The 27,520-nt window shown below is 42.2% G+C and overlaps 1 protein-coding gene across 26 annotated transcripts in view; it reads left to right on the forward strand.

Moving 5' to 3' along the window:
* Pkp4 (plakophilin 4) overlaps positions 1–27,520 on the forward strand; it is a 214,090-nt gene that overhangs the window by 136,515 nt on the left and 50,055 nt on the right. For 14 of the 26 annotated variants that reach the window (XM_029537132.1, XM_029537135.1, XM_029537139.1 and 11 more), the window contains 3 exons: positions 7,410–7,444; positions 24,651–24,782; positions 24,890–25,077. In XM_029537132.1, coding sequence (XP_029392992.1) covers positions 24,922–25,077 — 156 coding nt within the window. In that variant the 5' untranslated portion in view covers positions 7,410–7,444; positions 24,651–24,782; positions 24,890–24,921. Of the gene's footprint in view, positions 1–4,781; positions 4,844–7,409; positions 7,445–24,650; positions 24,783–24,889; positions 25,078–27,520 lie in introns of those variants that run through there. The other 12 variants (XM_029537133.1, XM_029537124.1, XM_029537126.1 and 9 more) reach the window with 3 other exon arrangements.

Below are 27,520 nucleotides of genomic sequence, written 5' to 3' on the forward strand. Positions count from 1 at the left end.
CAGCCTTGAAATTCCTTCTTAGAATGAAATCTCAGAAACTGAGGCTATGGATCTCATTTACTGTGCAAATGTGATGTCCCAAGTTTGGGTCCCCACTTTACATTGAAAATTCGGGTACTACAGCACATGTTTGCATCAAAACAAGACTTTATAACTATAAATTAGAAAGTTTATGGATATCAGTGTTTTTCTTAGATCTGTACAGCTGAGTCCTGAGTTGGTGGTATATTTAATCTCATGCAGAGAAGAAGACATGCAAAGACCTCCTCCTCTTTCCTTCTTTGAAAAACTTTTTTCTGCTCCTCTTACTATTGCAGCCTTCATTTAAAATTAAAGGCTGGGATTGTTCTGACTCCAAAAGACAAGGACATTTTTATTTGAACACTTGGTTTTCGCTCTGAACTTGAAGTTTTCCCTTCTCTGTTTCTTCATCTTTGGGGTTGAGAAGACAGGAAGTGAGGGATGTGATGGCCTTTGACAGGCCATGGACACATACTTCCCATCCACCTTTGACAGGCCATAAGCACACACTTCCTGTCCACCTGTCTATTCATGCACTGACCCTTTGCCTGAATAGGATCTCGTATCATGACTGAGTCCATTGGAAGAGCCTGGTGTTCTGTTAGCCACCTTGCTATTTTCCTTCCATTTGCTTTGGTTTTTCCAATGATAGCCGGGGTGTTAGAAAGCCCTTCTCTCTGGATTTCTTTGACTAATCAGGACACCTGTTGTGGGGTGGGCCTCAGCAGAAGTCTTACTTCCTGTGTAATTTATGGGGATACCACAGGGAACTGTTTGTCTCATTTTTGTCTAGTAACACATCCTCTTTGATCTTCGCTTCCCATATGGTCTCCTAAATCTTTTATTCATAGATTCAAAGCACTCACACAAAATGCTTTTGTCAGAGAATATTTAACATCATCTAAAATGTACTCTCTCTCTGTTCTCCGTGGGTTTCCTCCACTTGGAGTGTTTGCACGAAGCATCAAAAGTTGTCTTCTCTTTGGGAGACTGGTCATAATATTATTTATTTATATCTTACCCTTTTCCTGGCATTTTAGACAGCTGTTATAAGGGGATCTGAAGCTGCAGTCGAGTATGTAGCATGAGTTTAAGGTTGGATGAAAAATCGAGGAACAGGAAAACAGCATAAGTAGAAATGATACAGTTGGTGGCCACAAAGTTTACCAAACTCACTAACCACAGAAAACCAAGACTGGACTCGGCTCCTGCGGCCGCTTGTGATTCTTTAAATATTGAAACTGTAAAAGCACTGTGTGAAAGTGCCACTGGAAGGAAATACCTGAGTCAGACTGCAGGCCTTGCCTTTCTCCTACAACCTCGGAGTATCTGGTCTGCCCTCTCTAGCCACGTTGTTGCCCCTCTATGAGTTTGGAGTGGGGATGAACCAAAGCAAATGCCTGTCTGCCTGTGGTGACAGCTCGAGGCTCCTGTTGGGAGTTGTCATGTCCTGTGTGAGGGGCATCATTCCTCGTCTGGAGCAGTCTCTCCTTAACCTCCACACCACTCTCAGGTCTCATAAATAACTATGAAGAGACCCCTTGCCTCGTCTCATTTGTTATGACTCATAGATTATGAACCTGTGCCATTGTTGGGGACAAAATAACTAACCTTGACTTATGGCCATTGTCATGTTTCACTTGCCCCCCTTACTGAGAGATTGGAAGTTGCCTCTAGAAGAGAGGGGACTAAAGGTTAACTGTACAGAGAACCAGGAAGAATGGCTCTTGGTCTCTAGCTAACAGAATTACTAGAGCTAAGACGGAGAAGAGGAGGATGATTTCTGTCTGCTGAGGCCATGGATGGGCACTAAGTACTTTCGGAAGACTTTCCCAGAAGTTTAGTTAAATGCCAAGAATAGCTTTCAGACTGCAGGCAGTTCCTCCTGCCTTGGCTAATGAATTTTTAAAACCAGGGTCTTCAAGCCTTTTAGAGATTGATGGTTTCAGTTTGCCTTCCTGGTTCCTTGATCTTCAGGTAGATATGTCAAAACTCCCTTGTTAACATCTATTATATTGATTGACTTTGCTGTTCTTTACTTAGGTAGGGTAGTGCAGAATGGCGAGTATCTGTGCTTGTTGAGGAAAAATTATCAAGATTGTTGTTTAATTTTGTCTAACGTCCTACGTGTTCTGACACTTGGAGGATGAGTCTGATGTAGAGACTGCATTTCCTCACCATCTGCCTTTAAAAAGCTGTAGATGGAGCCCCTCCCAAGCATAGTTACCTATCGGTGGATGGTAGTAGTTCTCGGACTGTCAGAACTTTGAGCATCAGGGAGGCCCTGCTTCTCCCATACCAAGTGGTAGGGTAAACTGAGCCCAGGGCATGGTTGATGGGAGTCACAGTAAAGGGAAATTCCTCCTGCCAATGGGACTAATGCTTTGAAGTCCTAGTCTTCCTGTAGGTGTTATATTTTAAAAGTGGCATTCTCAGCAAAAAGCCAAGAACATTCAAGAAACCTGCATCATAAAATGATTAATCTGAGCTGGGTGTGGTGGTGCACGCCTTTAATCCCAGCACTCGGGAGGCAGAGGCAGGTGGATTTCTGAGTTCGAGGCTAGCCTGGTCTACAAAGTGAGCTCCAGGACAGCCAGGGCTATATAGAGAAACCCTGTCTCGAAAAAACCAAAAAAATAAAAAATAAAAAAATAAAAAAGATTAATCTGCCTCTTTTGTTTAAAAAAAAATTGAAATCACTTAGAGTTTATTTTTAAAACTGAACAACCCTAAAACATTCCAATTGAGGCATTCAGTTTTGGTTGGTATCAAATCAGGGCACAGTCTCTCCCCCAAGAAGAGCCGTCCATGGTCTGGAACCAGAAATCAGGAACAGCTACCACAGTTGTGATCATGAGAAGTACAAGTGAGTGATTGGGCACGCTCTTGATGAGAAGGAGCAAGGGATCAACTTCCATCACTGTTTCTTGAAGGGCTTTCCAGGTCTTTGAGGAGTGCACAGTCCGTCCAGACAGTAGGGCCCGTGCTGTGTTTACAGTCTCTGGAGTAGTTCGCATGAGGGTGAGGAGATGGTATGGCAGGGGGTCTGTGGCTCCACTCTTGTCTTCAATGTGACTTACCCACCGCCTCCCCAGTCAGCCGGTTTATGATAGGCAGGGTAGGGGGAGCATTTTCGGAGAATGTTCCTCCTCATAGGAAGTGACACAAAGTAAAATTGAGCCTCACTAGACTGCTTAGTTTCCTGTATACAGTGCATGCATATGTAGTTACATGGTACCTGAACAGCAGCCCTGGCATTTGAACAAGTCTTAAAAGAATTTTTAGACTCTTTCACATATTCTTGCCCCAAAATAGCATTCAAAGTGTGAAGCAGCTTGGCACATGAGGCAAGTTCAAGTACTCGCAAGTTCCTGGAATGTAGGCTTGTGTGGGAAAGGACAAACTAAAGGGACCAGGTGGCAAGGCCTTCCTGGGCCACCCTCAGCTGTTTGCATTTTGTCTTCTGTGGGTCTGTCTGTACTTTAGCAGTGGGAGAATGGTACCCATTTATTGTTATTTGGTAAAACTCAGTAGCAACACCAGGAGACAGCCTGAAAGGATAAGAAATCAAGGCCATGAAGACCAATTAGAAGAAAGACAGAATGTTGCAGCCTAAATAGGATCAAAGGATGGATGTCTAACCTATGTCCCCTGTAGTGAGGGTGCCCGAGTGAGAGCCATGCGTGTGCTTCTGCAGCATTTGTGTGAGTGGAGAAGACTTGAGTGCCCCGGGCAGGGAATAACTCGTGCTTTTCAGGCTGAGTGACCCATGGTACTAATAGAGTGGAAAGAATTGTAACATGTTGAGCATGAAGTGGGGTTGAAAATACTGGGCTCATTTCCCAGGACCTGCTGTGGTGGTTGTTAGTCTTATGACAAGCCAGTGGTGATTTTTAGTTACCAACAAGCCTTCTTTCCTGGTTTGCATAAGCAGAAAGAGGGGTGATTACATATTAATTCATAGGCTCTCAAGACTCATGAGCCAGATTCTAAGCCTTGGTGGCCGGGAGCAATGCTCCCTACAGTGGCTGTATCCATGGGGCAGTGCTCACTGCAGTGGCTGTGTCCATGCAGCAGTGCTCACTGCAGTGGCTGTATCCATGGGGCAGTGCTCACTGCAGTGGCTGTGTCCATGGGGCAGTGCTCACTGCAGTGGCTGTGTCCATGCAGCAGTGCTCACTGCAGTGGCTGTGTCCATGCGGGAGTGCTCACTAAAGTGGCTGTGACCATGGCAAATGCTCAAGTCACCACTCACTCTTCTTACATGACTTCTTATAGCCTGCTCATTAGACACCCCTCGGGCCTTGGCAGAGTATGAACACGCAAGTTTCTTGACTCCTGACGAAAGACCAAATTCAGGAAGATTTTCAAACACAATGTACAACTCTAAGAAACCATTTTTATCTACAAATGAAAACTAATTCCATATGAATAGAATTTTACATTGATTTCTACATATTTTATGTAGCACAAAAAATGCATAGTTCCTGCCTAAAATAAATTTTAAGACAAACTAATATTTTACTTAAAATTCAAAGCTTTGATTGGTTAATTTGCCAGTAATCTTCTTTTTATTTGTTCTCCATCTCCTGGCCTAAGCATATGAATTGTCCATTTAAATAATGGTTGGTAATAAAGTTATTTAAAATTATAATGATATTTTCCTATTGACACAGAACTCTTGGTGATTCAGTCCTTGTGTGTGAAATGTCTTTCACATTCCAGTGGAAGATCCTAGAACACAAGCTTCTTGGCACCTTCAGAAGGGACGTGAAAGGGAGCCAGGGCGGAGTCCTGTGGGCACAGCGCCTGTAGACACATGGTAGGCAGCCAGCATCGGTTGGGAAGTGCTTCTAGGAATAGATGGGAGGGGGGGAGCTGAGAAAGAAAAGGAAGCGGGCCTCTCCTTCCCAGCTGAAGCTGCCTCAGCTGTCTCCCATGAAGCTGCCTCTCACAGCTCCAGAGCATTTCCGATCCCATGTATTTTGTTCTTCAGTCCTGGGGTCACAGAGTGAGCAGTTTGAGACCCCGTTAAAGTGAGCACTTTGAACACACTGTTCTGAAGAACATACACTGTGGTTACTACACAGCATTGTCAGTTCCCTGTCAAGTTAACTGGGTAGTCTGTGCTCTTCTGCATACCTTTACAATTTGGCTTATTTTTAATGTTCATTATTAGTTTATCTTCCTAATGAGTTATGTATATTACTTTAAATAGGAATAGGAAGATGATTTTAGCTGAAGATTCCCATTGACTTAGGTATGCCCTGCTGTGTTTAGGGGACCTAAGGCCTTTGCAGCACTCAGATGCTATTTGTCTGGGGTTTCTTGTCCCCTCCCCCCCCCAACAACAACAACCAAAAAAAAACAAAAACAAAAACAAAAAACAAAAACCATACAAAACAATCTGTTGGGACCTGCTCCTCAAGATAAAGGGTGAAGTAAGTTGATGTGCTTGAGCCCAGTTAGGGCTCTCATTAATGTTTACCTCATTACCCAGAACAGGGCGCTGCTCAGTGCCTCTCACATTGTGTCTAAAGTGTCTCCTGTGTGCCAGGCAGACAGGATGCTGGGCCCATGGCAGAGAGGAGCCACGCAGCCACAGCCTCTGCTACTTTGGCATGATTAGTCGCAAAGATGGAAGCCATTGTAGAGCACTCCATTAAAGTTAAACTCCCACGGTGGTCCGAAGCTGCACGGCTGTTATGAAGCTGATCTGGATGGCCGTTGGTTAGCAGCAGGCATTAATATTGACATAAGATGTGACTGTTCTGGCAATTATACAGTGAGGCGTTGTCAGTCCTAGCGTTTGGAGAACTAATTTTGTGAATAAAATGAAGTAACAAAAGTTCTAAGAAACAGAAACTCATGCAAGAAAGAAACTACTTTCTAAGCTGGTGGACAGTTGGGACCTGCCACCAGGAGCAAGGCAAGTGGCCCTCACTAAGATTTGCTCGCAGTTTCCCGTCCACCACCAGCTGTGCCTTTTGCAATGGAGTAAGAGCACATTACCTAGAGCCACAGTCCCAGAGCTCAGACAAGATGAGTATTCACTGATTGGCACCATTCACGGGAGCTGTTACCCTGCTTACAACTGAGTCTGGCTGTGCCCGTGATGGAAAGGGGGGCACACGTTTTCACTGAGCAAAAGTCCCTCCTACCTTTTAATTCTTGGAGAAGATGGCAATTAGAGAGGCGTGTAGAGACACAGCACTGGCAGGTAACCTTCTATGAACTCTACGTGTTTATTTAAGCCCAGAGTTACAGCTCTTTTTCATAAATTTTAAAGAAAAAAATCTGTGTTCTTACCCCAAAGGAGTAACTTAATAACTTCGCTTGTGTGTGTGTGTGTGTGTATGTGTGTGTGTGTGTATCGTGTATCTGTCTCAGTGTTTAGGCACACTGGTTTTGGAATGATAACAAGTAGCATGTTACGTTTGATCTCAGCATTTCTACTTGCAAACATGTTTTATCTATAAGATAAAATTACTTACAGCCCTGTGACAAAATTATTGTTCATATGATAAAAAAGCTAATGTATTCAAAATGGAAATACTTAAGTGCTTGAATTTACATTTGATAAATGCTTAATCGAGTCTGTATTCTACCTCACTGTCCCCTAATGTCATAATGTCCTGTGTCAATTGGTCCATGGCAGAGAAAGGGAAAAAGGTGAACAAATATATTTTCACATGGAAATGGTTTTCTAAATACATAAAGTATAAGCCAGTGGCCCCCAACTTTCCTAATACAGCGACCCTTTAATACAGCTCCTCATGTTAATGTAACTCCCAACCATAAAATTATTTTCATTACTATTTAAATGGTAACTTTGCTACTGTTAGAAATCATGATGTAAATATCCATGTTGGAATTTCCAGTGGTCTTAGGCAACTCCTGTGAAAGGGTCTTTCAAGGCCCCAAAGCAGCTGCGACACACAGGTTGAGAACCACTGCTAAGGAAACTATATAACTCAGACACTGCCCTGTCTTAATGATTTTTAGTGTGTACTTTAGCTTTTATAAGGTAACTTTTGATGCAAAGCATGCCCGTTAACTTGTTGTCTATGGGGGTCTCTCATGGCTTCTTTAGAGCTTTTTAGTTGTTATTGGGGTCTTTTCAAATGTATCTGTTACACCTGTGGTTTCCTGGCACCACAAATGCCACCTCTGTTAATACGCTCAGTTCTGCATCTCTTTATAACCTGCCTAGTTTCCAAGTACAAATACAGTTTAAAAAGTAATGGAAATGGGTAATTTTGAATTTTATTTGAGGTTTTTATCCACTTACATAATTAGATGTAGCAATTAGTTTTGAAATGCAAAATAAACCCACAATTTAATTCTATGACAAAGACCTCTTTTTTTCTCTCTCTCTCTTTCTCTAGCTCAACTGAAAAGTCATTTCCTTGGAGATCAACAGGTATGTTTTTTTTTAATTATGTAAAAATTGTTTTTTGTTTTAGATCCAAATAAAAAAAGCAGCTACTTAGCTAGCAGCCATGATCTGTGCATGCTAGGCGAATGCTTTGCCACTGAGCCAAGTCCCTAACTCCTATTTATCGTATTCTTCAACTTCCTACCTCTTGATGGAGTAAGCCAAGCAGAGCTCTTGGCAGGGCTGAGACTGCTGGACTACTTCGCTCTGGTATAGTAGTTGCTGTATCCTTCATCCTTTAGCATAATTGAAAATTACAGCATTGCACAGCAATTCCCTTAATAGCAACTGTGTGTCTGAAGCTTTTCATTGCAAGGAAACAAAGGGGACACCAGGAAGGTTATTGTAAAAAGGATAATGACTCATCTCCATCAGATGTTTCATTGATTCTTGAATGTTCAGCTTATTCTTCCATGTAAGATATCTGCTAATCCTGCTATATAGTGTAGTAGGCTTTGATATAGCTTGTGTATCTGTTCCCCTAAACCTGTGACAGGACGGGTGAATTACATTACAAAGAGTATCTGCCACTATCTATCCCAAGGGCTACATTCAGTCTTCACTCTGTGTGTGTTAATCAGGCACCTACACTGTATGTTGGATGCCGTTCGCGCTGCTTAGCACACCATCTTAGCACCGCCCACCTGACCCTCCCACTACCAGGTCAGATGGAGGTTATAAGGTGAGCCAGTCAGCAGCACTGCAAAGACTGGAACTGGCCTAGAAGAAACTTAGAGCGGCAATGCCCAGCGTCCAAGCTTAATCTGCATTTGGACACAGAATTCTGATGTCGTTCACACTGCTAGCCAACAATGGTTTTTGTTCAAACTGCTCCTACTCACAAGATCACCTACAGTTAGTAAAAGGGAAGATACTCCATAGGAGAATGTGTGGCTACCTTGGGTGGAATTTCATGTCACAGATGGTCACTTCTCAGATAGCTATGCAGAGATGAGCCCGAAGCCCACCCAGTCTTCACCTCCACCAGACTAGAGGGGAAGCATTCACACCAGACAGAACACACAGTAGCAGCGTTGTGTGGGAATATTTGAAACTAGGTTTTAAAGAGAGATATTAGATATTAGAGGGCTGAATTAGACCATCAGGGACATTTAATCTCTCAGTAGTTATGAAGAGACCTGAAAATCCTTAAAGAGAAGACGTAATTTAAACATCCTCTGAAAGACAGCATAGTTATGAATTGGAGGGAAGGAAAAATATAGCAAAGAAAGACCAGCTGGAAACGCACTGCTAATTTGGTGTGGGAACATCTGGACTGGGTTATTGCTAAGGATGTGGAGAGTGGCTTAGTGTGGACAAGCCTTGAGGTCTTGAGCAGTTTAGGAGGGCAGCTTCATTGAAAAACTGGGCAAGTCAGAATGGAGAGCCAGTCTCTTGGGACACTTTGGACTTTGATGTTGGGCATGCTAGATTTGATGGTAAATGGAACAACAGGGGATATTCAGTAGTGAGGTATAATGTTAAAGCAAGCCCCAGTCCAGGGTGCAGGAAAGCGCTCCTGTTGAGCAGATAGTTCTGCACAGTCACATTTGACCAAGTGCTTCAGACATGTACTCAGAGTGCTGTGGAATGGGCCGTCCGAGCAGCAGCTAGGCTGGAAGTGGAGAGGAGCCCCAGGGTGTCAACTGGGACAATTCTTCTTTCCCTACATTGTCACAGTGTGTCAGGTCATCACAAAGAGCAGGACAGCCAATGCCGGCCTGGCTCCCCTAAGTGAATGAATACACTCATATATGAATGGACAGTAAATGTCAGGAAGGTTTGAGGGCACGTATGTTAGATTCACAACTGAACTTGAAGCCCTTGGATAGTTTCTTTTTCCTCTCTACACAAGGACCTAGAAAATGTGCGGTCCTTAGCAAAAATTAAAACCCTCTGTGTAAGAGGGGCAAATGTGTTAGTTTATGACAGAATGTATATTTAGAAAAAAAAATTACAAAATGTTGTAAAACTCCAAAGAGCTTATTTTGATTATTAACTACTGTCCTCGAAGAGTTCCTGAAACTCTTAGGCTGAGGCATGTCCAATAGACAGTCTGTGATCCCAGGCACTCCTGAGGGGCCAGGATCGAGATTTCTCTCTCTCTCTCTCTCTCTCTCTCTCTCTCTCTCTCTCTCTCTCTCTCTCTCTCTCTCTCTCTCTCTCTCTCTCTCTCTCTCTCTCTCTCTCTCTCTCTCTCTCTCTCAACTCAGTTGCATATTCTTGATCATGAACTTGGTAGATGACAGTGTCATATTGCAATGTCAAAAGGTTGGGAACTCTTGATAGCCTTACAGGACATTAGTGGGGTTGTAAATCCTGCCTTGCTGACAGTCATTACCGCCCACCTCCCTTCCTCCTCCTCCTCCTCTTCTTCCCATGCCTCCTGGTCCTCCTTTTTCTTTCTTTTTTTTTTTTTTTTTAATTTTTTTAGGCAGAGTCTTTCTATGCATCCCAGGCTATCCTGGAACTCACTGAGTCACATCCCAGTCTGGCCTGGCTCAGCTCCTTCATGCTGGGATTCACTATATGCTTATGACATTTTCTTTATTGCACATTTAGCATGTATAATGTGACTCTGACCATACTGTTTCCCTTGTAGCTCTTTCTATCTTCTTGATATTATAACCTCATTGAGATATAACTCACATGCCCTACAATTTACACTTCTGTACATTTCAAAACCGTTAAAATATACAGAGTTGTGCCCACATCACCACAATCAATTTCAGAACATTATCATTACCTGTAAAGATGCCACATACATTTTATAAGTCAGTATCATTTTCTACCCAAAACTACTAATCGTAAGAAGCCACTGTTGTCTTTCTTTATGAACTTTTGAATTTGCCAGTTTCACACATTTCAGTTTCTGGGTTTGTACAAGGTGTGGCCCCTCATGATAGACCTCTTTCACAGAGCATTGTGTTCTCAAGGTTTACCCTGTGTGTGTGTCAGCACTCTGTCCTTATTGATAAACAATCTCCCCTTGGGATACTGGAGAGCATTGTCTTTATCCACTCACCAGTTGCTAGGCACTTGTCCTCCTTTCAGCAATTGCTTTGGATATTTATGAAAACCTCTGCATGTATACTTTTACCTATACATATAACTAAGAACAGAATCGCCCAGTCAGCTTGTAACTCAAGACTTTTTAAACAGTCGGTAGAATGGTTTCCAGCATGGCTGTGCCTTTGTAACATTCCTACCAATAAAGCACAGGGCTTTCACATCCCTTCCCACACTTGTGGTGGTGTACTATAGCTGACTTAGCACGTGTGGTGAAGTATCTCCTAATGTTCTGTTTGCATCTCAGTGATGGCCAGCGTCCTTTGTCTGTCTTGTTCAAGCAGTGGTGAATGGCAAAGCTTATCCTTTAGTCTTAACTAGCTGCACACCCCCATCTTTTTTACTATTAAAAAAATCATTTTAAATGTTCTGTACACATACCTATCAGGTATTTTACAATATAAAAAAGTATAAAATAATTACTTATAATTAATCTCATTTCAATTTTCTGTGTCTTACACATAGTTGCCCTTTTACGTAAACTTGAGAACACTGGTGGGCAGTTATGTTTGCTGTCTGTTTTAAGACAGGGTCTCTCTTTGTAGACCAGGCTGCCCTGGAACTCTCTATGTAGACCAGGCTAGCTGCTACCTCCCCAGATGCTTAGAATGTGCTACTAAGTATGAAATTCCTCTATTAATTCATCTTTAGTATTACATAGTAAGGATTTCTTGACACCATGAATGTATGTAGCACATGGTTTCCAGCTTCTAGAGCACAAGCCTTGCCCTCTTCAGATATTCAGATTTAATGGAGAATTGGAGCAGAGACTATAACGACTATAACTGGCAGGAAGATGCCTGAGAAAAGAGCTGTAAATATGTTCCATGCTTGTATATGTATTATTCAACATTATAATTTTTTCTGATTTTTGCTGTAAATCACTCTGATAATATAACCATATAAGAATGTATCTCCTGGATTTATTTTGAAAGGAAAGAATGTAAGGTGTACATAATCAATGTATGTGACCAAGTTGCTTTCCCTCCCTCCCAAGTCGATGAGATTGAACAGTTTAGCTTCTCTTTGATGTCTTTTGTACCTGGAAAGTATAAATTATCCTTAGTGTCAGTACTTTCTCTCTCTTATTGGAGGGTACTTGTGTGATGGCTAAGAGTTACTTATGGTCCAGCAACAATAACAGCTGTGTCTCTTCGTCAGACTTTGGCTGGGGAAGCAGAACCCACGCCAGCTAGTTAAATACAGGCAATTTGAGGCAGAGAGCCTGTGGGCTGGGAAAATAGGGTTGGGAAGATCTGGAATGCAAGCACCCGAGAGGCTGATGATCCTGCGCGGCTGCCTCTGTTTCAAGGGCCGGGAGTGGCAGGGTGCTTGACTCTGTCAGAGTCTTGGAGTAGGCAGAGATTGGGTGAGATGGGTTTTTACATTTGTTGGAACCAGGAAGAAGCATCCTGTGGCAGAAATACTGTCTGAAACTTGAGATGGGCTGGTACTTTCTTTGCCGTTCTTGCCCAGCCAGCAGCTGCTGCCTAGCTTCTTGAACTAGAGAGGGCAGCTAGGGTTTTAGCTACCAGCGCCTGACAGACGTTGATGTTCCTATGTTTGTGGTGCATGATACAGACAGATGAAGATGGACAGTGGAGAATGCAGTATCTAGGACTCCTTGACCTTCCTCCCTCATCCCCACACTCTGACCCCCATTGTCAGATCTCATGTCATCGGCAAGTAGCAATATCCATTGACCGGCTTGATGGTTCTCTTAAAGGGTGTGTGTGTGTCCATTGTTAATTTTCGTCACCCCAGAAGGCAGTGTGATCATTGCATTATGTGTGAAATATATAAGAGTACATAAAATATATGCATATGTAAGCATTAACTTAACTTACATAGCAATTAAATACTGCCCACATATCTCCCCAGCTCAGGGAGATACAACTTTAGCAATTCAGCTGCCCTCCCCACAGCAGGGCCCTTCACACCCCGAACGACCTGGCCCCTTCTGTTTCTTAGAGCACCATAGCTCAGACTCTTACCCCAACTGGCCTTAGAGTCACGTATTCATGGTTTGTCAGGACGGGCCTCACTTTCAGGTCACCGCCACAAATCATAATAGTTGTTCTTTCTCCTCTCACAGCATTAATTGTGTTTTTCTGATGCTCGCCCACTTTTTACCCATGCCTGTGGCATCTGAACGGCAGCCATGACAGTAGTCTTTAGCTACAAGGGCAGGAAAATTGATTTTATGAATAAAAGTAAAATCTGATTCCTTTTAATGCTCCTTTTTCTAACAGATAATAGATGCCTTTTTCCAAGTTTGAGTGCAAGTTAATAATTGGAATAAAATGACGGTTTTGATGTTCTTTTTACTGTAAACCTTATTGTATTAATTCTCTGTGTGTAGAAGAACAGAAAGAACACACTGAAATTCCTGCCCAGAATGAGCAGAGGTGGCTTTAACATGGGAAAATATTTCCAAGGGCTTCAGTGTGCTGTGTTTTTGGCTTGGTCTCAACAAAAGACACCACCATTCTTTGCCTTGGCTTCTGTATAAGAACAGACTTCATAGAAGGGCAGGGGCTGAAGGTCTATTGCATTTATCTTCTTCATATTTTGCTTTTACTTGCAGACAATTTCTCTGGGTCTTCCTCCCCCCGTCTTTAAAGTTTTACAGATTTAATTTGAAAAGTTCATCCCTTTAAAAGCCTTCCAGCAAGAAGGTGAATTGTTAGCCAGGCCCAGTGTGGAGGATGCTACCTTCCGCTGAAATGCCAAAACTGAGCCCAGCTGTTGGGTTTTGTTTTTAAATAGCCAACTTACTGCAGCATCTAAGGAAAAACGTGGATGCACTGAGCTCTGAGATTTCCGTTTCTCTGTAACTCAGCTCAGGAAAGTCTGGTTTGGCTTGGTGGTTGGTAGATGGTTACTGGGTGGTATTTACGCTGTGGTAGGCCTTTTGGAAAGAGACTGTAACCAAAGGATGAGGAAAAGATGGCCGTTACATCCTTTGCATCCTGCAGATGGGTCTCTACCGCATGCCTACGCTGCCCTGAAGCACTGGGTTCCCTCAGCACTGTCTGTCTGCCCTCGTCTGTATTCTCTACCTGACGTCACAGTTTCACTTTTTAAAGCACCGGTGCACTCCTTTTTGTCAGGTAGGAAAGGAGAGTTTCCTGTTTTGTGTCTCTGGTCTGCATTTTCCTTAGCCTGACATTTCTAGTAACCTGCATTCTTCTCTGACTGTTGAGAGGTGGCGGCGGCCCGTGCTGCCTGCATCTCTTGGGTGAGGGCATCACATTCATCCTCAGAGATCTCTTAACATGTCATGTATTTGTACAGTCGCTGTGATCCTTCAAAACTAGAGGCAACTTTTAAGACAGTGTATAATGAAGTAGAGAATAAATAACATCAGAATCCTAGAAAGCATGTACTGAAATAATAAAGGGCAAAGGGGGCGAGACTGCAGACACGGGCACAGACTGGTTCACACACTGTGTGGAAAGCAGCTTTTGGTCTTGGATTTTTATTGTTGCTGGGGCTTTTCGTGTGTTTGTACAAATGTAACTGTGACTGGCCGTCAGAAAGAAGCCTGTGGAGCAGATTTGTTCTTTTACCAGTGCTCACTGGTTGTCGCTTCCGTGCTCGGGCCATAGCTTGTGAAACGTAAGTTGCTACAGATCTCAATTTCACAATTTTTCTGTTCCAGGAGGAAGAAAAACTCACTATAACTAAAAAGTTGCCAGTTTAAGACGTTCTATGTGTGAGGTGGAGGGGGGGTGGCTGAGCCCCAGAAAACTAGATTAGAGGAAGCACCTGAGTTGCAGAGCTGAAAGACATACAACTATCCACCCACCACATGGTCATTGAAACCTGTTGTTTTGCTGTTCTTGTTTACGAGTGAAGGGATTTTTTTTTTTTTTTTTTTTTTTTTTTGGTTTTTTGAGACAGGGTTTCTCTGTGTAGCCTTGGCTGTCCTGGAACTTACTCTGTAGACCAGGCTGGCCTTGAACTCAGAAATCCACCTGCCTCTTCTCTCCCAAGTGCTGGGATTAAAGGCGTGTGCCACCACGCCCGGCTAGGGATTTTTAAAAAAAATACATATAAAGCTAGTGCCTTATGCATGCAAGACAGTCTCTCTCCCTCCTACCACGAACTCATCCCCAGCCCCCTTTACTTTTATTTTGAGAAATTCTGAGCGGCTCAGAGTTTCTCAGTCAAGTCCGTCTGTAGCCTGGAGAGACGTTGAACTTGGGATCTTCCTGCATCTGGCTTCCAAGTGACGGAGATTACAGGCCTGAGCCACCAGGCCTGGCCAGGCCTGCTGGGGTCAACTCTTAACGTGGTTCCTAGAAAGGAAAATTGAAAAGATGAATGAAGACTGAGTGAGGGTTGAAGCATTGGTACTCAAAGGAAGAAATTCAAGAGGCCAAAAAGATTAGAGCTTCTCAAAGAATAAGTCAGCAAAAGACACAGGGCAATGGAATGGGGGACCTTAAAGTGGGCCAACAGGGCATTTGCACATGCCCTGCAGATTCAGATGAGGAGGGAGAAAATGAGGTGTATAATTAGGACTTTTGATACTTGACAAGAAATGTGGAAGGGACAGGCAGTGATTGTAATACAACTTTTAGAGTGATTATTTACCTATATAGTGCTCTGTTTATTTAGTGTGTTATACGGTGTACTGAAATGTCATGGTTTGTGAACATTGTCCACCTGTCCCTGCCCTGTGTGACATTAGAAGATCATGTAGTCTGCCAAGTTTAAGACTATAAAGGTAGGTTCTCCATTTTGTTTATATAGAGATTTTTATTTCGCAAAGGTATAACTAGATACAAGGTCTACCACCAGAATGAGCTTAAGGGCCCTGACACAGAAACTGAAGATAAATGAGAGACTAAACTTAAGACAATTTTTCTTTTTTTTTTCTTTTCTCCATCTGGAACATGTAATTTGTAACACAAAAAAAAAGCTTCAGATCACCGTGAGATAAGACATGATCTTAAATGGGAGCCCGCTGTGCCTCCCTAGAAATGTGGAGGCCTCATGAAGGACAGCCAGTAGGAAGCCTGTTGTACTGTGCATAGAATCGAGTAGACGATTAGGTGTGCGCTGGTGTGTAAAATGATGACTGTGTTATTGCAGGCCTCGATGTTATGATTTATTGTGGCTATCAACTGTACAAATGACAGAGCTTAACACATTCACTCACTTCCTATTTCTCTTTGGAACACCAGGAGGATAAGAGTTTCTTTTAAAACTAACTGTGGATTCCAGGTTTTATGGACCTGACTTAGCCACAGAGACACAGAAGGCAGCTCTAAGCTTTAGGTTCCTTTTCTTTGTGTGTGTTGGTAGCAGTCTTGTTGTGTAGCCCAGATGGCGGGGACCTTGGTATGTCTGTGGAGCTGGACCTGAGCTCAGAGGCACACCATCATGCCAAACTGCTGCTAGCCTTTCTGATGTTCTGTTGCAAAAGTAAAACCTGCCTTTTGTTTGTAAGAATGTAAAAGTCTAGAAACATCTGTAGTAAAGAAAAACGTGCTTCATTCCTACACCATTTATACCACAGCCACGCCTCCTCTGCCACAAGCCTGTGCACAGAGGAGTCATAGTCGGTGTGCTTTTTGCCGGGTCCTCTTCTACACTGTGTCTGTAAACAAGCATGGATGTGAATTTAGTTTCCTCCGCATAAATTACAATACATCCATGTCGTCCTGTGTCCTCCCACCTGCCTGCCCTTCCTTCTTTCTTTACTTCCTTTCTTCTTTCCCTTCCTTCTTTTTTCTTCTTTTTCTCAACCTGGTAAAATCCTGTGTATCTATGTAAGGATGTAAAGACACCCTTTTGTTTTTTAAGAGTTGATTGGTATCTTTTTTCCATTCAGTTTCTCACTCCAGCAAACAGTGGTGAAGATCTCCATGCCATATCCAAGTGACTCTATCAGATAGACTTCTAGAACTGGGGCTGCCAGGGCAGGAGTGCCTGTCTACATTAACATTGTGATTAGCCTATTAAAATGCTTAGTGACCTCCACCACTGTGGATGCCAGCAAGACTTCCCATCTCCATAGGCTCTGGATAACAGAGTGCAGGAATGGGAATCGATGCATATTTAACTTTTCAGTACGATGTTTTTAAATAAGTTTTTTTGTTTGTTTGTTTTTGTTTTTCGAGACAGGGTTTCTCTGTATAGCCTTGGATGTCCTGGAACTCACTTTGTAGACCAGGCTGGCCTTGAACTCAGCAATCCACCTGCCTCTGCCTCCTGAGTGCTGGGATTAAAGGCGTGCGCCACCACGCCCAGCCCAAATAAGATTTTTTTAAAATCGTTTGTTTTAAATTTGCCCGTTACATTAGCTTTATAGACGCATTAAGCAGAATAAATCATTTAAAGAACTCATTGTTAAATATTGGTAAATCATAACATTCCATGGATATTTCAACACACTCTGTCAGTTGTTATTTGATTAAAAGCATCCTGACCTTAGACTAATTATTATTGTAATGTGTCCTGCCAGATCTGCTTTCTTCTGGATTCATATATGGCTCAAGAGGATCAGACATGCTTTTCTTCATATAAATGTGGTAGCCACTACCAAAGCAAGCAAAAAGCAACCTTCTTTACAAAACTCATTGGGATCAGGGTTGCAGCCCTTACCCAAGATGTCCGCAAACTTCTCTCTACATTAGATCCTCTGTGGAGCTTTTAAGTTCTGTGCTAATTCAGATTTAGGTTTAGAAAGAACAAGGCATGCATAATCTTCAGACAAGAAGCACAGTTATTGCTGTAGTTTTCTCAGTGAGACGGGGTAAGAAAGTTGGCATTGGTCATCCATGTCTGCACTGGGGCTTAAGTAGCAGTTGCTTGGGGCGCAGAGTCTTCCTTAAGGCTGACAGGCACAACATAGCTAAACAAACACTTTGCAACACTAGGAAAACTTGAATGTGAAGTCATGGTGCGACATCAACGTAATTCTATAGTGTCAAGGTTTTATCATATGGAAGTATTTGGAAGTGAATGATTTGGTATAAGAGATACTACGATTCTGTAACAAAGAAAGGAAAAGGATAAATGGAAAAGTCTAAGAAGTATGAACTTTAATAGATTTAAATATAAATTCTTTGCATTCTTTTAAAATATGGGGTTAGAATGACATAGATGAGTGAGCTTGGTGAAAGGCAGAGGGTTGGCCCTGTTGTCCAGGTTTTCTCGCCAACAAGTCCTTGAGAGAAACCATGAAACAAATGACGTGGGTTTTCCAGCAAGTAGGTATTATTTAATTCGTACTTTCTGTGTATTGAGATTTTTTTTAATGAACTTTTATTAAACAAAATTGTTCATATTGCCCTCCCTCAGCACCACAGATCCAACCATTGCAAATACAAAGCATCTGGAAACGTGTCGATGTTCAGGGGCGCAGCATTAGGCTATGATGGTGTCTGCGCGGGCTCCACCTGCTCATTCTCTAAATCAGTCCATTGAATATTTGCATAACATTGACATCTTATTGGTTATGAAAAGAAGTCTGATATATGAAGTGTATGGGAAAGTTGTGGATGTAACTGCCCTTCGTTTTATATAAAGGGCTAGATTGAGCTGTTCTATGAGACTCTCTTACACACAAAAACCAAGAAAGAAAAAGAAATGCATAAATGTCTTAAGCAGGGGTTCTTGTATCTGAGGATCCTGGAACCATTCCCCACTTGGATTCTGCTTTAGAACTATGATTATTATTGTTTGTACTTGGTTCACCACCAAATAAGAATACTAGAACTTTGCTTCAATAGACAAACATCTAGCTTTTTCTGAGCTGCATCTGTGTCGATTGAATGATCCCCAAAGCTTAACTAGAGTTAGTACAGGGTGGAAAGATGGCATCTGGCTGTTCATTTATTATTTTGTTTGATATAGATATTTACGTTTTCTCCTACTTTTGTGATCTGAAGCAGTCATCCATGAACTTGTGTCTCTAGCTGCATGTGTACCAGAAGATGGCCTAGTCAGCCATCATTGGGAAGAGAGGCCCCTTGGTCTTGCAAACGTTATATGCCCCAGTACAGGGGANCACCAGGTCCAAGAAGTGGGAGTGGGTGGGTAGGGGATCAGGCGCGGGGATGGGGGGTATAGGGGACTTTCGGGATAGCATTTGAAATGTAACTGAAGTAAATACCTAATAAAAAAATTGAGAAAAAAGTGTAAAGGATCAGGTTTGCAGACTCCTTTCCTCTTCCCTCTGCCTCAGTGCACAAAGCCTTCAATTCTGGATTTGTGGCTGTGGCTTGGGGCTAACTCCTCTAAGGCCCATTTCCTTCCTGTCGTACTTGGAGATTTTATCTGTACAGAGCACCTGGTGGGAAGGAGCAAAGCTTCATTAAGTCACTTAAGTTCTTTGCTAGGGAGTGGCATTCTCTACCGCTGCATGTGGAGACAGGGGTGTTGGTTTGATTTGGTTTGAACCACTTGTAGAGAAAGGGGCCTAAGGAGCCTAAGCTGGCCTTGAGTTCTCTGTGTAGCCAAGGATAACCTTACACAGATCCTCCTGCCTCCCATCCCAAGTGGACCGCCTTTCTTTTCTAAGAATCTATGGTATCTTTGTATTTTCCAATTTCAGATACTCCCATTTCACCTAGTGCTCTGTACAGATAAAGTCTCCAGGGTAGAGTGTGGACAGGAAGGAAATGGGACTTAGAGGTGGTAGCCCCAGGTAACAGCCACAATCCCAGGAATGAAGGCTTTGTGCACTGAGGCAGAGGGAAGAGGAAAGGAATCTGCAAACTTGATCAAACTTTGTATTTTGATTGGCAGTATGTATATGCATGTGAATGCAGGTGCCCATAGGGGCCAGAAAAGAGCATCAGATCCCCAGAACTGCATTTGGTTCGAGCCTCCTGAGGGTGCTGGAAGCCAGAAAGGGACCTCAGTGAGAGCAGCCAGTCCTCATAATAACTGAGCCATCTCCTCAGCCTCTTGATATTCTTATTTCTATTTGATAGCATTTTTCTCTATAAGAAAAATAAAGGGGCTGGTGAGATGGCTCAGTGAGTAAGAGCACCGACTGCTCTTCCGAAGGTCCAGAGTTCAAATCCCAGCAACCACATGGTGGCTCACAACCATCCATAACGAGATCTGATGCCCTCTTCTGGAGTGTCTGAAGACAGCTACAGTGTACTTACATATAATAAATAAATAAATCTTTAAAAAAAGAAAAAGAAAACATGTCTGCAAAAAAATATTTGAGAGTGACTTGAAGTGCTTGACTGTATCTCCCATAGGTTAGTAACTTCTTCCATTGTCATGAATCCTTAACTTTTGTGAGGATAATTTTATCTCCTTTTTACAGCCAACCTGTCCTCAAACTTGTGATACTCCTGCCTCAAATTCCCAAGTGCTTAGATTACAGATCTGCATTGCCACAGCTAGCTCCTTAATTTTTAGTTCAACTTTCCCAATGTGAATCCAAGACCCATGGCTAATTCAGAGTACCTAACTGTTCAACTTTGTATCTGCTCCATTCGTTTCCTGCTTTTTATTTCTTCTTGCCTTTGCTGGCTTCCTTTTATAGTTACAAAGCATGCGTTCCTCTGGCAGGTATGACACCTGTGCTTTAATTTCTGCACACAATAAAAATAGCTAATAAACACTCATTTTGTCATAGTTATTTATGGAAACAAAAACCCCTATTTTTTTCCCCTGAAATTGTTTTAATAGTTTCATGCTCTAGGATAAAAATCAGGAGTTTAAAGTATCTTTCATGCGGCACCTCTTTGGTGTTAGGTAGAACTAAAATTTGGGCTGGGGGTGGGTGAGGTGTTACTGTAGAAATCAAAGTATCATTGCATCAGTGTCCAGGCAGAAAGTTGCTTTGGCCACAAAATGGGACACAGACGGGCAAGCTTTTAGAGTGAGCTTCAGGGCATACCTAGTGCTCTTCAGAGCAGGTAAAACTGAACTTCATCAATGGCACTTTATCAGTGGTTTTCTATTTTCCAGGGCTTTTCATATAACATCTTAGAGATGAGCAAAATTTCAGAGCTATCATGAATATTTAAGAGCTGATATAAATATTCATTAGTCAAGAGAACCAAACTAGAAATAATTTCAAGAAATATGGACTTCAGCCCTTTCTCTCAAGTCTTAAAAGTCCAGCCTTGAAAGGAATTTATATGTACACTGTAACTTTTAGTTGGGTCAGTAAACTCATTTATATCTTTAATATTCTTAAAATATCAGTTGGCCTCTGTTCCATGTGCCAGGGAACACTTCCATGTTTTTTTGTTTATATCATCACCCTATTTCAAACTTTGACTCAAATTATTTTCAGTGATCTTCTTCTCTCTGTTCTGGTCATCTGCTATATCTACACAATATACCATGAAGTGCTAAGTAGGAGAAATCATTTTGGTATTAGGTCCTCTTCCAGAATTTATCCTGGAGCTTTGCTCCTGAGCATAGGAGGCCGGAACACTTGGGGAAAGTCGACTCCTGCATCTGTGGTAGATTTGGGAGTGAGAGCTTCAGGGTTCATTGGAAAGGTTGCCATATTCCTATGCTCATGGACCACAGAATCTAAATGAACTGTTAGAAACTGCTATTTCCTAAACCCCATAGCAACTTGGAAGACAGGGAGGCCAGCGAGGAGAACCCCGCCCGAGGTTCCAACATCCTGGGCTGTGAAAGACTCGATACAGTGCTGTATATGCCAAAACCTATCCTGAGCTCTCTGTTCCTGTTTCCATGGTGATTTACACAGTACCGACCTCCCTCGCCTCACACAATCTAACAGCATGACATGTGGCCACAAAGCAGAACCATTTTAATGACTTCGGATTCTTTAGTGAAGCCTTTCTATAAGCAAACATTCTACACGTTATTCTTTTGGAAGTATGTATTGTGAAAAAGATAAAATAACCCATTCGTATTACATCTTTAACTAGAACTTCCTGATGTGTCAGTTTTTCATAGCCCTAAAGAATTTTTATCCATATTATCCTTAACCCACTAATATTTTTCATAGATACAATCTTCTGGGTTTTTTTAAATTGATCATCTTTTTTTTTATTAGAGCATTCAGATGAAATATGACAGGCAGGGCAGACCATGGTTCCAGTTATCTCCCATTCTCAGTCTCAGATGGGGATTTCATTGTGCCTTAAAGGATGTTCAGGTTCTATTCTTAGATGCACGCTTTCTTAGGTGCTAACCAGTGTTTGAAAATGACATGTATTTCTGGGGTCAGAGAAAAATATCTCTGTTGTCTTTTGAGTAATATGTTCTTCAGAATGCTATTCAAAATACCACGCACATACACTTTGTCACTGAAATGTTTTTATTTTTTTGTCCTGATCAAATAAAATCACAGCATGGCAACTGTATTGTTTTAGATTACAGCACTGGTCAAGAGACAGTTCACCCTGCACTTTATGCCTTGGGTTTCTCTGAATTGAAAAAGCTCCTTCCTTCATTTCAAATAAGCTCTGTTGTAAAGGACATCTTAAAGTCAGTGTGCATAAGTAATATAAAATTGATAAATACACAACACTCACTAGTCTGTAATCAGGAACTCTTTGCCAACTAATTGGGAAATGAGTGTTGTGTAAATTGTGGTTGCCTGTGCATGCATTTGTGTATCTATAGATATTTTATAAATTAATAAATGTTCAAAGAAACACAAAAACAACAGCAAAACTATTTTTGAAAGCCACTTACCTTTCTTGTAATGAAACAGAAGACATTTCAGCACCTCTTGTCTTAGATACTTAACTGATGTGCTCCACAGAAGAAGAATGACTGAGGTTATGCATAGTATAAAGGTTGATTGATTTTATATCGTGCATACTAAACAGATCTTTTCATCAAGTTGTCACAACTCTACTTGGCATATTGGCTTAGAGATGGGACACAAAAACCCCTTTCCTCTCTACACCAGCTACTTGCCTCTCCTTGCAGGGCAATGTGGTATTTTAGCGCTCTGCTGCACTCTGGTTCTCAGAGCACAGAATTGAGAGCGAGAAGAAGCAGTCAGGTGATTAGACTTCAAGGTCATGTAGCTAATGTTGCTTTTAGGGTAATAGTGTTTGTTTACTTTTCTGTTTGTAAAGATACTAAGTTCGGGGGAGGGGCGAGGGAGTGGCGTGTATGAAGCCCTTTGCCTATCTGCCCAGTATTGTCTGCTGGGTGAATGCCCCCTGCATTTCCTCTGGCTAGTCTGGTTCCCTGTGACTCTTATGGCCAGCATACTCTCTGTGTGCTAACGAAGGCTTAACAGACTCCTTCAGGAATTGCTATATAACGTATGCAGAGCTCTAGAAACTCCTAGTTGGGGATTTCAAATGAAGCAGGTCATTTCACTGTTACCTAACTGGCAGTGACTCAAATAATGTTCTACCAGAGAAGACACACACAACTGAAATCTCACATTAAAATGCCAGACGTGAGAATTCAGAGCTGTCACAGAATTCTACCACCTAGAAATGTACTGTCAAATGATGGATCAGAAGACAGGTTGTTAGGACCTCCTGTGAGGAATGTCAGCAACTCTTCCCGAAGCTAGAGTCTGACATCACCTTCCAGGCTCAGGATGCACTAGGATCCGCAGCTCTCTCTTGCACCTCACATGGGCCTCCAGAGTGGCTCACCTAGTTAGTGTCACCTGAAAGCTTCACTCAGCTTTTCATTGCTCAGCCTTATTGAATAAATAAATAAAACCACATATGTATACTCACACACTATACCCAGTAATGGAAAGCTGCTAGTGCTACTCGAAATGTTTGCTCAGCAAATATTTATTGAACACCCATTCAGTACAAGGTACCTACCACATGAGGCACTGGGGATGTAACAGCACAAATGAGACAGAAGTCCGCATCCGTTAGTTTTCATGCTTTAACAGACAGAGACCACATGATTACTACTAGTGAAGTATATAACAGATCCCTACGACAGGAGGACAGAAAGTTGGGAAGAAATCCTAGGGAAGACATTGAAATCTTTACAGTTGTGTTTTGAGCTCAGAATGTGACTCAGAATTAGCTGTAGTATTTGAAAGTAAAGCAGCAGTCCTGAAAAATGTGTGTTACTCCATAAAGGTTAAATCTTGAAAAAGGCTTAAAATGATGATAATCCAAACATGGAGAAACGTATGTTTTATATATGGGAGAAGAAGGGTACTTGAATGGTATACAAAGGTCAGCATGAGCTATATCACCTAAGGACAGCATAAAAAAACAGGTTAGAGTGGAGAAGCAACTGAATTATTTTGGGGGATGGTCAATGTCATTTAAGTTCAAAGTGGCAGATGGAAATAAAATCTAGAAATAAAGCAAGCTATGAGAAACGGGTCGATTAGAAGACGGTCATCAGGTCAGGCTTGTATGTGTTCCGGCTAGAACTGAAAGGACAAATAAACAGGTAAGGATCTGATGCTTCTGTGGCGTGACTCTGAGCACTCTGTAGACTTCCTTTAACTGTGAGCAACAGGAGCTATTACGTAAGCCCGTCTTACCTTCCAGGCTGCATCACTAAGCTTTCATCATGGCTATTCTTGGTTCTTGTTCTTTTTTTTTTTTTTTTTTTTTTTTAAGATTTATTTATTTATTTATTATATGTAAGTACACTGTAGCTGTCTTCAGACACTCCAGAAGAGGACGCCAAATCTCATTACGGATGGTTGTGAGCCACCATGTGGTTGCTGGGATTTGAACTCTGGACCTTTGGAAGAGCCGTCGGGTGCTCTTACCTGCTGAGCCATCTCACCAGCCCTTGGTTCTTGTTCTAAACAGTTGGGATCTTAACATGTGGCCATCATTCTTATTCTACCTATGAATGTATTTAAAGGAAGTTGCAAGAGATGGAGTTCCCAAGGGGAAACAATATGCGTTTTCAGATTTAGACATAATATGTGAGTTAACTTGGGACTTGGAACCAGAACAAACAACTAAACAAACAAAAACTAAACAAAAAACTAAACAAAGTGTGATAGTAAACTGAGTGTGGGCAACACATTCACTCTGGATAAATTGAATGGGTTAAAATCAAAGTAACTACTATTAAGGTGGACAGAGCCTATGGATTTCAGGATTCTATTGGGAAAACAATATCTGTACCTCTTAACACGTTCTTCTGTGATGTCGTTAAATTCAGCTATAAACTTACTTTCTTGCAGATGTGCCAAATCCTGGTGTAAGCAAACCTAGAGTTTCTGATACTGTTCATCCCAACAACTATCTCATCAGGACAGAGCCAGAACAGGGGACCCTCTACTCGCCAGAACAGACATCTCTCCATGAAAGTGAGGGTCTGTTGTATTCTCTCTTAAACCGTAGATTTTCTTCTCATATTTTCCCTTTGAAGTTGAACCTCAGAAATACATAATAAAGTGTTCCCACTGCCTCATTCTTGCAGGATCGTTGGGAAACTCAAGAAGTTCAACACAGATGAATTCTTACTCCGACAGTGGGTACCAGGAAGCAGGGAGTTTCCACAACAGCCAAACCGTGAACAAGACAGACAACAGACAGCACCCATTCACGGGATCAACAAGTAACCATGTGGTGAGGAACTCGAGAGCGGAAGGACAAACACTGGTTCAGGTAAATCAGACATCTAGAAATGCCCTCTTAGTTGCATAGCTGCTATGGACATTGCTTACCAAAAGCAAGGCTAACATGTGTAATTTATAGAATGAAAACCTTCACTCAAACTCACTACATACTGTTTGAGTTGCAGGATTGACAATATTTTAAGCATGAAGTCTGGAATTATGTTTGTTTGAATTAACTTACTCTAATGAATTTTTATAAGTTCCTAGATGCAGTATAGTAATTGTCCTGCAAACTAGAAATTTAATATGAACAGTCCAGAGGCTGGCATGGAATGACATAGTTCATAGGAGCTCCTAGTCCTTAGCAATGCAAGCATGAAAATGTGCTGTAGAGTGACCTAGAGAACAGAAAACCAGTCTCTACCCCCATGAGATGTGATCTAGTCTACTCTAAGTGAAAATTTTCACCTTCATTAAAATTATCCACTGAAAGTGTGTTTCTTTTTCTGGATACCCATGCTTAAATAGAGAGCCATTTTAAGGAGGTATATACACTCTGTAAGTTAGGACAAAGTTGATAGGCAAAAATACAATATTGCATACATGTTTTTGAATATTCCATTGCTTCTTTTTTTCTATTTAATTCACACCATCTCACCAGACAGTGTCAGGATAAAGAGCCACAGTCGCCAGGAGGCAAAGGCTCCGTCCAAGCACCATAGAAATTCTGTAGTGGCTGAAATATAGCAAAATGACCAGAAAAGTTGAAAGGCTCCTGTGTTCCTCAAATGCTACTCAGGAAACACTGTAGGACACACAGGGCCTGCTCCCCAACACTACAGGAAGTGCTGATACAGTTGTAGGCTTTTTTGCATGTTGGGTTAGGAAAAGGTAAGTGTCTGACTTAAGCTTAAAGAGAGATCTCTTACCTCGCAGCCAGCTACTTGGGCTGTGCTCCCAGTCCGCACGTTACCCACGTGTGGACCTGCGGGCTGGTAGAGGTGAGTGGTGACATTTCAGGCACTCTGCGCTGAACACCTCTGGGTGTTCATCTGTGTGGGCACCTCCCTCCTCCAGCTGCTCTCTGATCTCACTCTCAGATAATTGCCTTAGCAACAACTTTATCCTTAGTCATGATCATGTGTTTTAGAAGTAAAAACTGATATTAAGTTGATTTTTGTCCCTAAAGCTGAAGCAAGTAGGTTTCTGTGAGGTAAATTACATGTAGTTTGGACAGCATGTTATCTAGCCATAAGCAGGGTATTGTTCCACTTGTCAGGGCTAGCACCAAGCACTGTACGAGCTCTCTCGCTGTATCCTCCTTTTAAAGGCCAGTCGTATTGCCTTGTTGAGTTTCCATGTTCTTCCCTCCCCACATCCCCTCAGTGCCACCACTATGTCCCCAAAGTGTCAAGGCTGAGCCCACTTGAGACCTTTCAGCAGCCAGGTTGCTTGCGACCCTTGGAAGCCAAGTGCACCTTCTCGATGACATATGGGGCCGCAGAAGTCACTGCCTCTTTCCTCATTGTCCCAACTCAAAGGAGGCAGAGGTAGCTGGCAGCCGGACTCCGCAGGCACTCTAATGTGCAGAGCAGGGCCTGGCATCCAGGCTTATCCTCAGCCTGCCTGCCTTTGCCCCATGCCCCATTATTGTTGTACCGCATCAAGAAAGGTACTCGATACCCATTGTATTTGTGAAAGCCTACAGATTCATCATAGCCCATAGCAGAAATGTTCATTTTCCATTCTGGTCTTTTCCAGCTGACTAAGACCAAGAAATCCAACAAAGACTTAAAGCATCCCTTCTCCTGGAACAGACTCTCTGGTGTCTCACTCATGTCTCTAAATCCAACAGCTAACTAAAGCCAAGAGCTCATAGATCAGCCGAGGTAAAAGAATGTAGAGCTAAAGGATTTAGCTAGGACACCTGTCTGGCCAGGCTCCTCCTTGAACTAAATTATCAGGGAGAGCTGGACCCAGGCCCCATCTAAATGTTCTTGCATTAGACACTGGAAAAACATACTTCCCACAAGTTAACAGGACAACTCCTCAGGACTAGCCATCCATAAATACTCCTCAGCTACATTTAGGCTGAGAGATGAAATAGATCTATTTTTTGTTTTATACAAAATGCACTGCCTTGGCCATAGTGTGACTTGCTGGGAGTGACACAAGCACATGGCCCTAGGCCGTTCATGCTCATAAGTCATGTGTAGCACTTGGTGTGAAGTATTCCATGTGTCAGAAGATGCAGAGGCAACAAGCAAAACCATAAAGACCAAAAGAAGGGCTACTAAGTGTCTTCAGAACTTCTACTGACTGGTGGTAGTCAGTTAAGTCTCCAAAAATAAGCAAATAAATAAAGCTAAGATCCTACTCTAAAGCGTAATGCAGAGAAGAAACTCAGATGCCTGCAATAGTGAGGTCACGTTCTGTGTGAGCTATGTACATTTTTATTTCTGTAATGACAATGGACGCAAAACCCTGGATAA

Source organism: Mus pahari, chromosome 3, assembly GCF_900095145.1.
Source record: "Mus pahari chromosome 3, PAHARI_EIJ_v1.1, whole genome shotgun sequence".
NCBI classification, from domain to species: domain Eukaryota; kingdom Metazoa; phylum Chordata; class Mammalia; order Rodentia; family Muridae; genus Mus; species Mus pahari.